The following is a 12,763-nucleotide window of genomic DNA, read 5'->3' on the forward strand; positions in this document are numbered from 1 at the left end:
GCGCGGAGGGAAGCGGTGCGGGCGAGAGGTGTGTGGCGCCGGGGTTCGCAGGCGGCGGCGGCGGTGGAGTTCTGGCCCAGGGCCCGAGGCGCCCTCGGGTGTCCTGGCTCTGAGCCGCGAGCGCAGCCGCGTAGCCTGCCTTCTTGGCTCGCGCGCCTGCCCTCGACGGCGTCGTTGTGGTACGGGGCCAGGGTGCCAGGGCTGTGGGGTGGTCTGAGGAATAAATGGCCGAGCGAGATTGGGGCACTCCTGCAACCCGCAGGAGTGCGGGCTGAGTTGGGGGTCCAATTCTGGGGTTGGGCCTTTGGGGCTCCAAGCTCTCATACCCTTCCCAGTGGCGCCCCCTTGACGCCAAAACCTCTCGTCTAGACTGTTCTGTGGAGCATTGGGGCGGACTACGAAGAACTTCGGTACCTGAGAGACTTGAGGAAAAGGAGTAGGCAAGTAAGTGGCCTGGGTTCCTGGATGTGTGTTGGGATGCGCGGCATGGGTGGAAGTCTTCACTGCCTGGAGACGTGAATCAAGACCGGGGTCATTACAGTCAGAGCAGCTCAGGCATCTAGGGTAAAGCCCTAAACTTTTCTTTCCCGACTATCTGCACTTCTTTGCCCTTCCTCAGCTCCATCTAAATTGAAGGCATGAGAAGATGGGTTTTGGTGGTGAGGGTTACAAGGGAGTCGTAATTACAAATAGCATGTAACCTGTTTTCTAGAGTATCTTGGGTACCTGCCTCAGTTTATGTTGTATAGGGCAAGGAGATGTGAATATCCAGTAATGAATCCTCATATTTAGAGGAAGGAATGAGGAGTTTGTGATGTAAAGAACGTTTGCTATCCTAAAAATTGAAATAAGGGGCCTAAATTTAATATCCATACTCTACCAACAGATTCCTAAGTGTTAAAAGGATAGCATCATCTTTCATGTTTTCTTTTTGTTTACTTTTACATTTTCAAAAGAAAAGGAGAAAGAAAAAGAGAGGCACCTCCATAGTCTCAAGCAGGCGGGTGAGCTGCCTATATTCCCATCCTTGCTGAAGGTCTGTTAATCAAACACTCAGTCAGTACCATTATTTCCTGGCTGTCTTTAACTCTTTCATCTCTTTGTCCACAGGCCTGCTTTAAGAGGCCTCACTTCTGCAAGCAAGGAAAGGAAGAGAAGACTGGCCCAGCTCCCCGGAGGTTGGTGTGAAGAGGGGCACTGCAGGGCAGCTGCAGATCAGAGCATGCCTGGGGCCTTTGATGCAGGTGGGTGCAGGGCCTCCTCCCCTTCTCCAGCCCCACCAGATGTGCTCACCGCCTCAGCAGCCCCTGACCGTTTTCTCCGGGCAAAATGAGGACTACTGGGGTAGGGGTTGGTTGTGCTGGCTAGGGAGGTGAGGAGGCAGTCTGAGGGCAGGGACCAGGAGACAGGAAATGCTGGACATGTTGGACCCATAAATGGCCAGAGGTAAGATTGTCTCCGGATCCAGGGTGCCTGCTTTCCTACCTAGTGGTCAGACTACATTTCCTCCCGTGTGTTTACTTGTCCGTAGGACGGCCTGCCCTCTGCTGTGTGCTTAATACCACTGGAACGAAGAAAGGAGGGGGCAGTTGCACCCCATCGGTGCAGGTTGGTATGAGCACGGGGAGACTTTTGGGTGTGTAATGGAAGCCAGCGGGTGCGAGGGAGACTAGGGTCTGGGCGCTGATCAAGCTCTGCCGTCATCTGCACACTTTCCCACCATCCCATGCCTGTTTTGTTGCTGGCGAGGCAGTGGGGAAGCTCTGGGGTTGCAAGGTGTAGCCCAAATGGGGGTGACAGAGACTTTGTAGTAGTGCCACCGTTCCACCTAGCATTCAAGCCCAGGCTCCGTGCGGGTTCCTGCCAGGAGGCACCTGGAGGAGATTCACAGCCATGTCGTTCTCTCCCTAGAGCCGCTTGCAGTTGCAGCTCAGTTGGTGTTGGATTTGCTGCTGACCCGCCTCAACAGGTCTGCACCCACCCCGGAGCCATCCGTCCTCTCCGAGATTGCTGTGCTTCATCTGCCCTCTGTAGTGTTGACTGAGTGTGGCCTTCAACAGGTGACTGACTGGGTCTGAAGTGCGACTGACTCAAATTCTTGTTTCCTGCATTGCTGAGCCATCAGAAAGTGAAGAACGAAACTGTGATACATCTGTGGTAGAGGCTGGGACTGGCATAGGGGTATCCTTGTACTCTGAGCCATGACTGAGGCGGAGATTGAGACTGGTGCCCAGACCAAAACTGAAAAGAAAGCTGGAGAGGAGGCAGGAGGTGGGGCTGAGGGAGAGAATGAGGCCCCAATGGTGGTCAGACCCAAGGTTCGGGCCCAAACCCAGATGCCTGATGCAAGGCCTAAAACTGAGCTCAAGTCTTTATCTGGGGCAAGGCCTAAAATTGAATCCAAAGCTATGGCTGGAGCAAGGCCCAAGACTGAATTGAGAGCATTCGGTAGGAGAAGGCCCAAAAGTGAGGCGGTGGTGGTGGGTGGGGCACCTCCTAAGACTGAGACCAAGAATGAAACTCACTCCTGGCCCAAGTATGTGTTTGATGCTGAAGGAGTGTTGAAAACAGAACAAGTATCCCAAATCAGTGCCACAGCCTGGCCACTGGTCAACATTGAGACTGGGTCTGTTGCTAAAGCTAATAACTTATTTATGGATAGGGACTTGGTCAGTTTGGATGCTTTTTCCTTTGCTAGCACCAAGGTCAAGTCCCAGGCAGGAAGCCAGTGTTTATTGAAGTCAGGGGAAGAGGCCAGTATAGGATCCTGGTGCTGTCACAGGCCTACAGGCAAACAAGAGCCCTTGCACAATTGGAACTTTAAGTTGGCAGATGGACCCTCTCTGAGTTCTTGGTTTTGGAATGGAGAAGAAGGCAGTGCAAGCTTTTGTCCTCCAAGCAAGGTAAATGTCAGTATGAGGTCCAGGCACAAGGCAAAAAAAGGGGCCATGTCTAGGCCCAAAACCAAGAGGGAGTTCTATATTGCGACTAGTTCTGGTTCTGAGGATGAATCTTTTAAGACATCCTGCTTCTGGGCTGGAGAAAAGAACAATACCTGGTCTAGGCCCAGAAGAGAAACCAATAATATGTCCTTTCTTAGGTCCAAGAAAGACATTTCTGAGTCCAGTTCTATGTCTGAATATGAGGAGAATATGAAGTCCTGGATCTGGGCTGAAGAGGAGTTTGAATGCAGGTCTAAATTCAGAGCCAGGGAAGGGGCCAATATCAGGGCCAGAGAGAGGGCCGAGAGAGAAGCTTCTACTGATTTCATGTCTGGGTACAAAGGTATAGTGAAAAAAGGATCCTGGCTCTGGCCTGTAGAAAAGGATAATACCCTGTCAAGGTGCAAGTCCAAAAAAGAGGCTAGGGCCAGAGAAATTGCAGAGGAAGAGGTCAAAATAAAAGCAAGAGCCAAGGCTAAGCGAGAAGCCAAATCTGTGGAAGAATTTTTCATTGGGACCTGGTTCTGGTCTGCAGAAGAGTCTAGCACACTGGGTGGGGACAGTGTCGAGTCCAGTCCACAGGTGGAGAGAGAGTCTATTGTTGGCACTTGGTTTTGGACTGAAGAAGGGGCTAGCATGGTGACTGAGGCCGTCAGTAACTCCAAGTCAAGGACTGAGGAAGAACCTATTGGGAATTCCCTGCTAGGGATGGAGAAGGAGACCAGTATGGAAACTGGGGCTGAGGCTTCCTCTGAATGTGTGCTAGCAACTAATGAAGAAAAGGTTACTGATGGTTCCTGCTTCTGGATTGGTGAGGAAACCAACCCAGAGGCTGAGGAAGAGGCCATTTTTGGCTCTTGGTTTTGGGTCAGTGATGAAGTCAGTGTGAAAGCTGGTGATGGGGCCAGCTGCAAATCCAGACCAAGGTCGGAGGAAGAAGGCAGCACTGTTCCCTTGTTTTGGACTGGAGAAGAGGTCAGTAGAGAGGCTGAGGTTGGAGAAGAGGCCAGACCAGTAGCTGAAGAAGAGACAATATTTGGATCCTGGTTTTGGGCTGGAAACCAGGCCCAGATGGATTCTGGGAGTGAAGTGAACAGTGATACTATTCTAGGGACTGAGGAGAAAGAGCCCATTATCGGGTCATGGTTCTGGGCTGGGCTAGAAACTTGTGTGGAAACTGAAGTCAGCAACAAGTCTAACATGGAGGAGAAGGAAGAGGTTATTGTATCATCTCGGTTTGGGACCACAGAAGAGATCAGCCTGAAGTATGAGACTAGTGCCAAGTGCAAATTTATGGCAGGGGCAGAAAAGACCAGTGACTCTTGCTTCTGGGAAGATCATTCTGTCTATCCTGCCAGTGGAGGCATCAGGAAGACTAGGCTAGAGGAGAAACAGGACACTGCTGATTCCTGGCTGTGTTCCAGACAATACACAAGGCCAGACACCATTATAGGGCCCTGCTTGTGGGCTGCAGAAGAGAGCAGTATAGATGATGGGACTGAAGAAGAAGATAGGTCACTGACTGAGGAGGAAACCCTGATTGCATCCTGGTTCTGGAAAGGGGATGAAGCCATTATAAACTCCACATATGGAGAAGAATCCAGGCCAGAAGCTGTAGAGGAATCCAGGCCAGAAGGTGAAGAAGAGGATGTTATTGCTTCTTGGTTCTGGGCTGGGGAAGAGAACGGGTTCAGGGCAGCAGCTGAGGCTAGAGAAGACAGGCTAGTAGCTAAGGAGGAAGCTGTCGCTGGGTCCTGTTTCTGGGCCAGGGAAGAGGCCATTAGGAAGGAGACTGGCTTTTGTAGCAAATCTAGTTCAGAAGATGAAGAGAAGGAAGTCATCATTGGTTCCTGGTTTTGGGCTAAAGATGAGGACAGTGTAGATGCTGGGCCTCATCCAGTAGAAAATACCAGGTCAAGGACTGAAGAGACAGTGTATGGATTTTGGTTCTCGACTGTAGAGGAAGTCAGTATAAAAGCAGACACATGCTCTACATCCAAGCCAGAGGATGGAGAAGAGATGATTGTGGAGTCCTGGTTCTGGTCTGAAGACAAGGCCGTTAAAGAGGATGGAACTGACACTATCTGTGAGTCTAGAGCAGGAAATGAAGGGGCAGTTGTTGGGTCTTGGTTTGGAGCTACTGATCAGGCCCATAATAGGCCTGGCAGTGGAACCAAGTGTGAGTCCAAGACAGTAACTGAGGAGGATGAAGCCATGGTGGGGTCCTGGTTCTGGGCAGGAGATGATGCCCACTTTGAACCAAATCCTAGCCCTGTGTTCCGGGCCATTTGCAAGTCCAAGTGTTCAGCTGACCAGGAGCCTGATGCTTCACGCAGGCCCCAGAGCTGGGAGGAGGTCACTATTCAGTTCACGCCTGGTCCATGGGGTAGAGTTGGCTTTCCATCCCAAAACTGTTGTAGATTTTCAAAAGAAGCAGCATCTCTGTTCTCTGAAATGTTTTGGGGAAAGCCCAAGAATGTGGAACCTGCCCCAGAAGGGGAGGAACAGGAATCTTTGCTTCCACCTGATCAGCCTGACCCTGAGTTCCCCTTTCAGTATGATCCAGCCTATCGGTCAGTCACAGAAATTCGAGAGCACCTTAAGGCCAAGGAGAGTGCAGAGCCTGCAAATTGGTCCTGCAGCTGCATACAGTGTGAGCTTAGAATTGATTCTGCAGAGTTTGAAGAACTTCTTGTATTAATGGACAAAATTCGCGATCCTTTTATTCATGAAATATCTAAAATTGCAATGGGTATGAGAGGTGCTTCTCAGTTTACCCGAGATTTTATTCGGGATGCAGGTATAGTTTCACTTATTGAAACCTTGCTCAATTATCCCGCCTCTAGAGAGAGGACAAGTTTTTTGGAAAATATGATTCACATGGCTCTACCTTATCCCAACCTAAACATGATTCAGACATACATATGTCAAGTGTGTGAGGAAACCCTTACTTGTAGCTTAGATTCCCCTGAGCAGCTGTCTGGAATAAAGATGGTTAGACACCTCACTACAGTTACTGACTATCACACATTGGTTGCCAAATATATGTCTGGGTTTCTCTCCTTACTAGCCACAGGCAATGCCAAAACAAGGTTTCATGTTCTGAAAGTGCTACTGAACTTGTCTGAAAATCCTGCCATGATCAAAGAACTACTCAGTGTTGAAGTAATATCAGAATTCATGGGTATTTTTAATAGGAAGGAGACAAATGACAATATTAAAGTTGTTCTAGAAATGTTTGACAATATTGGTAACAGTGTCAAAAAAGAGGAAGTGTTGTTTACTGATGATGATTATAGTTGGGAACCACTTATTACTGCTTTCCATGAAGTTGAGAAATTTGCTAAAGAACTGCGAGGCAAAATAGATAATCAGAATGACCCCGAGGCACACCAAGAAAAGTAGCGTGCCTCTGATTGTCCTGCTGCTCCGAGCTGGGATCCTTGAATAATGTTTGATTTCCATATTTGGTTCGTGTTGCCACATATATCTTTAATCCTGATACTAACCTTGGCCAACTTGGTATTACCATCACCCAAATCATTCTTCTGATGCCAAATACTAAAACTGAGAACACATGTTAATAGTTGTCTTTTGCCCATATTGTGATATTTAGCATTTAAGCTTACAGTGAACTGAGCCATCTTTCTGATTGCTGTTCTAGTGCATTGATGTCTTTGAGTCTTTCTTGTTTTTCCAATAAAGTTCTATGTTAAAATTGGCAAAAATTACCCTTCTTGAACTTAAAAATTGTAGGTGTAAAGAAAATACATGCACACAAATTGATAATGTAAGAATACTGTACGTCTTCAAAAAGCTTATTTTCACAGCTTTAAATGCAAAACTTTCCATGGGCTGCTACTTAGGGCAGGTTTGAAAGAAAAAGAACCCCATTAAGTTGGACTCTGCAGTGTAGAAAAGAGTAGGTGGTATGTTATGGCATTGGGAAGAGTTTTCTACAGGAGTTTGGTATTTAAGGGGCCTCGAGTGGCTAAGAGGAATGTATTGAACAGACAAGGTAAAGTAACTTTTGAAAAGCTGACAAGTTGCACTTTGCAGCTGAAAGTCTTGGTGTTCTATCTGGCCTACAGGTTAAAATAAGACAGAAAGGCACACAAATTTAACTAAGTTGGGGAGATGATTTCTTCATGGTGGTGCCAGTCGGAAGTGTAAAGGTATAGACATCCACTAAATGATGATGTATAGATTTAAAACTGACTTTTAAAAACCCTGATATTTTATATATTTGGTGAAATAAGAAAGACTGTTAACAGTATAGACATGATAATCCCATTATAAAAATAGATGTGTTCATGGGCCAAATTTATACAAATTTATATTATTTGGTAATGGAAATTTCTGCATTGTTAAGAAAACATTTTAAAGCAATAAAGAACAGTGAGTGAGTACAACTTCAGAAGGACTGCCAAATAAAAGTACCTATTTTAAAAGGGAATAAACTAAAATTTGCAAAGTTCATGAATTCATTCCATTTTTTTTTTTGGTTTGCGTTTATAAACTTTATAAAATTAAGAAAGGACAAAAAGTCAGGGATAAACTGTTTGGGGTATGGGGACTGGAGTCTTCTAAAGGGAAATGCATAAGGTTTCATTGTGAGAAAAAGACATTTTTGAAAGGACAGTTTTGTCCTGAAAGGACGGTTTTGTCCCCCTTCACAAAGCATACATATTGACACAGATCATCCCGGTGCTGGCAAGTGGCTTTTGAACCAAGACCCACTGTGTTTTAATATTTTAAATACTATCTATAACATTTAAATAAAGCAAATGTAGATGTCTGTAATTTGTGAATTTATAAATTATGGGCTATATGAATATAAAATTTGTTAAATATACATTTGTAATTTACATATGCTATATAAACCCAATAAAATATTAAAAATACAATCGCTGTTAGTATATAAAACAGAAATGATTGATGTGTACATAACTAGAGAGCCAAATAGTCGAGAATATTACAAATGCGTGGCTGTCCAAACTCCTGGTGCAGTGTAGGTCACCAGCCCCGAGTCCTACGGAGCAGGGTGGGCGGTGAGGGCTGACAGGTCCCCCAATGCGGGCTGCCAGTGGTCTGCGTGCGGGGCGGGAGGCGCCTGGGGCCCCTGCAGCTTGCTGCGTGGGTGGGCTGCGGCAGCCGCTGCTGCTGCCCAGCGGCCGCGGGGTCACGTGGGCCGACGGCGGGTCACGTGACCGCGCGGATCTGGGCGGGCGCCGCGGTGTGCGGTCTCGCGGGGCGAAGGGCGGCGCCGGCACCTGGCGATGGACCCACTGCCCCGAGACGAGTGGTAGCGTGTTTGGGTGCTGGGGTGCGCAGGCAGGCCGGGGGCAGTGACTGTCCCCGCTGCCCGAACCGCAGTGCTCAGCTGCGGCGGCCAGAACTGCAGCGTGCGTTGCTGGAGGAGCCGGTCCCTCGGCCCCGGCGAGCTCCTTGGCGCAGCTGTTTTGTCCAGGAGCTCGAGGGGCAGGGAGTCATCCTGAGGAGGCGCCGCGGAGAGAAGCGGCGGCTGCTGTTGGAGGAGGTGGGTGCGAGGCCGGGTAGTGGGGTCCCCGGGCGGGGGCGGGGGAGCTGAAACTCCAACCGGGAGCAAGAAATGCCTGGAAGCCTCCTGCTTGCCCTGGTTGTCCTCGCGCTCCATCCTCCCTCTGAGCGACCCTTCCCCCACTGTGGCCTCTCCTGGTGCTGCTGGACTCTGTGTTGCTTTTGGGGGGCGAAGGGGTGAGGATGAGGTGGGGGACGTGGACGAAGGAGTGGGGGACAGGTCTGCCTTATGCTCCGAGTCTCTTGCTGCCCAGGGATGCAAGAGCGGAACCCCAATGTGGCCAGCCTTAGGGAAGGGGGTGGGGCAAACTGAGGAGGAGAGAAGCCTGATGACTGGTCCCTTCACCTAGGATTTCTCATTGGCATCACGCCAAGCTTCCTAACTTCTGGGACCTCACCCCGGGCAGCAGTATCTAGGGAGGGTCAGCCCTCCTTGTAAGTTTCTCAAAGGGCCTAGGTCCCATAGTTCTGCAACAGCTTCCTCCCTTTAAGGGACCTAAGACTGCACATATGTGGCTCCCTCCTGCTTCATATATGGGCTTCAGAAGAGGGTGTTTTTTAAAATCATTAGCAGAAACTATTTTATGGATGGTCTCATACATTATGTTTGGGGAGCCCTTCCATCTCTTGATTTTGTTTTCTGATCAGCACTTTTAGACATGGAAATTGCACGTATCTTTGATGACACCATTACTTCTGCTTTACTTTTGGTCAGCTCTATGAGACAAACTCAAGATAGCAACATCCTTTTGTGAGAATGAGAATACATTTTTATAATCATTAACTTTATGTATTTGTACTTATTACAGATTTGAAGTCAGTTATTGTGCAGAGATTTTCTAATTTTTCTGACTGCATTATGTCACTGCCATAATTTTTCACTTATTCTCCTGCATATGGGTATTAGTTTCTAATATTTTAGTGTTTCAGCAATGTTGGAAGGATAACCTTATGCATAGGTATTTTATGACTAGAGGTGCATCTTCAGAATGTATTACTGGAAGTAGGGCCGGTGGATCAAACTGTTTTACTAGGTAGTCTCAAATTTTCCACCAAACTTATATTAAAAATTTCCGTTACATCAGAAGTTCATGGTAGTGTGTATTTCTCAGTCATACTTACCAATTTATTATCCTTCTGGTATTTGTAGAATTGGTACTGATGTTACATCTCATTCCTGATGGTAATTGTGTCTGGTCTTTTTAAAAATCAGTCCAGCTAGAGATTTACTAATACTACTGACTTTCACAGCAAACTAGCTTTTAGTCTATTGATTTCTTATTTTTTGATTTCATTGATTTCTACCCTTATATTATTATCTTCATTGTTTATTTTGTTACTCTTCTCTTTTTACCTATTCAAAATAAAAACTGAATTCACTGATTGAAGATCCTGGTTTCTCTGTTCCAAAAGTCATTTAGACGTATGTCATGTAGTTGCCAAGTAGTTGGAAGCTTTTCCACATTTGTTTCATTATTAATTCAATTCCATTGCGGTCAGAGAACATACTTTGTATGATTTGTTTTTTTTTTTTTTTAACTGAGTGAGACTTCTTTTATGGGCCAGAACATGGTCTCTCTTCACACATGTTCCATGTGCACTTGAGGAGAGTGTCTGTCATTCTGTTGTTGTATGAACTATTCTGTGAACATAAATTTAGTTTGGTGCATGTTGTTTAAATTTTCTTCCTTATATCTTCATTTATTTTGTCTGTATTTGTTATTGAAAGACAGGTGCTTATGTCTGACTATTATTGTGGATATGCCAATCTCCTTGAAGTTCTATCATAGTATTTGGGGTATTATTATTTTATAATGTACTGGTGGATTCAACTTGCCATTTCTTTCTCACTTATGTTCCTGAGACTGGCATACACATACACAGAGACATTATATATGTATTTGCTGTAGTTTTATCAGTCTCAGTGTTATATTAAGTTCATTAAATGAATTTGGTTAATGTTTGTCCTTTTTGTAGTCTCAGGAAGAGTCTTCATAACAGATTATTTGTATTGCAAAGACACTTTAGAACTTGTCTCAAACATTGCTTACCTAGTGGTTCTTTTGGCAGCACATACATTATAGAACCACTTACAGGTTAAAAAAAAAAGTTATTCAGAATCATAATCTACACCACAATTTATTCACCACATCTTCTTGCACTTAGAGAGGTCAACTTTCTCATTTGTCACTTCCTCCTCTCATCCCCCGTCCCTTAATGTCTCTGTCAAAGGGCTGTTCTTTTTTCAGAGATTTTCTATTATCTACCTACCCCCTTCTTGGTGACATTCCTGATTCCTTTCACCAACTCCATGAACTCTCACTTTTTGAGCCCACCCCCAAACTAATGACTTTATCTTCCCTCCACTTGTTTACCTGCGCAGTTTGAGTCAGAGATCTTCATGTTCTACTATTAACATTCCTGACCTTTCCTTCTCTGTTTATCTTCATGCAGTATAGGAGTAGGTGTCCAGTGCTGGTCCAATGACTGTGCCTTACTCAGGTGTCAAGCAAGGACTTCTTTCTTTGGGATGGCACAGTAAGCTGAAGAATTGATTTTAGGAATATATGCTGAGCTTGGTAGATCGTTTTTACTGTGTCTATGACCCTAGCAAGCATAATTTTGTATGTCTTTTACTAATGGAATTGCACAAAACAGTATTGCACTATTACTTTAATATTAATGAGGTTAAACTTATTCTCAGATGTTTATTAGCCAATTGATTTTCATTTCCTTGAACAGAGTATTTATATATTCTTCCCATTATCCTTTTAAAGAGCCTTATTTTAACAGTTTTTAGTAGTTCAAAACCTGCTATGGGTTTCTGCATACACAAGCCTGTGGTCAGTTCAGAGGATTTTGAAAGAATCCTCTGAATTTGGGATTGAAAAGTAATTTCCCCCACTAAAGATTAAAAACATATTATTGACTGCTGTCATTATTTAAAGACAGTAGAACTGACTAGAAAAAGGTAACTGTAATACAAATAGAAGGTCCATATATTGCCTCACATATGTGGATATTCTCTATTAGGGTGACAGTTCAGACATGGAGAAAAGTAAGATATTCAGTGTACTAGTGACCACCAAGACCAACTACATGTTCAGCAATTAACTAGAGGGGCCCACATGACTCAATGTGTAGTTGTGCTTACAGCTTATGATTTGTTATAAATGGTTGCAAAACCAACTCAGTGAAGGAAAAAAGTACAAAGTTCAAAAGAAAATAGATAAAGGCTTCCAAGAGTCCTTTCCCAGTGGAGTCACGTCAGGTATGCTTTGTTTCTTCAGTAAATAATAATATGTGTGAAATGTTATTTCCCAAGGAAGCCTTATAAAATACTCAGTGTCCAAGATTTGGGGAAGGGCATAATGTCCTCTTCCTAACATGTACCAGAATTCCAGATTCCCAGAGAAAGAAGATACTTAGCATCAGTGATACTGTTTGCACAAAGAGGTTAGCCCCAGTGAGCCAACCCTATCAGTTCTGGGATGGTGGGATTCCTAAAATTTAAGTTATCAGAATCCAGTTAAGGGCCAACCTTGCAAGCAGGCCTTTTGAAGGTTAGCAGTGTCTATTCTGCCATTGGGTGAGTGATACTAAAATAATTACTTATTTGTGAAAACAAAGTTAGATCGCAGTAGATACACGAACAAATTCTAGGAAGATTCGGTAGCTTAGAATTTTTAAAGGAGGTGGGAGGAAAAAGAAACAATCATTGTCCAAGAAGGAAACACTCATTTGGCTAGTGATATGTAGAAGAAAATGGAAATAGACTTTTTCCGTATAACACCAGGGTCATTAAATAATCTGCCCCAATCCAATAATTTCTTGTCTCCTTTGTAACATATGGCATTATCTTCAGATATTTTGAGGTAAATTCTCACTGGTGATGGAAGCATACAGTTTTGCTTACTGGAGTTAAGTATATGAGTTATCTGCAAATTTGTATCACATATATTCACGTACATGTTGGACTCTCCAGTTAATTTTATCTTTTATCTTATATCCATTATAGTGTTTGGGACTGAGGAATAGTGAAATACTCATGTAATTCCTCTGACCCTTTGTTGGAATTTGAAAATGGAAAGTGTTTTGGTCAGCCAAAGGATATGAATGTGTACCATTCAAAAAGCTTTCCATGTTGGTGCTCATTACCAGATGACTTTTTTTTAAGTTTGCAATATCTTGCCCTTCAACCAAGCCAGATCAGGGACAGGGCTGGCGAGTCTTTAAGTAACTAAGCTGATAATTATTTAAGT

The 12,763-nt window shown here is 44.9% G+C and overlaps 2 protein-coding genes across 3 annotated transcripts in view; both read left to right on the forward strand.

Annotated features, from left to right (window-relative positions):
• The first annotated feature begins 2,201 nt into the window (after window positions 1-2,201).
• GPRASP1 (G protein-coupled receptor associated sorting protein 1) lies at window positions 2,202-6,565 on the forward strand. The gene has a single exon (XM_004685903.2). The coding sequence runs from the start codon at window positions 2,202-2,204 to the stop codon at window positions 6,345-6,347; it is 4,146 nt and encodes a 1,381-aa protein (XP_004685960.1). The 3' UTR covers window positions 6,348-6,565.
• Window positions 6,566-8,178: 1,613 nt separating this feature from the next.
• GPRASP2 (G protein-coupled receptor associated sorting protein 2) overlaps window positions 8,179-12,763 on the forward strand; it is a 31,150-nt gene continuing 26,565 nt past the window's right edge. For both annotated transcript variants that reach the window (XM_012727118.1, XM_012727120.1), the window contains exon 1: window positions 8,179-8,481. The gene's annotated coding sequence lies outside the window, so the exon portion shown is untranslated. The remainder of the gene's footprint in view (window positions 8,482-12,763) is intronic.

The sequence above is a fragment of the Condylura cristata genome, unplaced genomic scaffold, assembly GCF_000260355.1.
Source record: "Condylura cristata isolate star-nosed mole 26May11 unplaced genomic scaffold, ConCri1.0 scaffold00019, whole genome shotgun sequence".
NCBI classification, from domain to species: domain Eukaryota; kingdom Metazoa; phylum Chordata; class Mammalia; order Eulipotyphla; family Talpidae; genus Condylura; species Condylura cristata.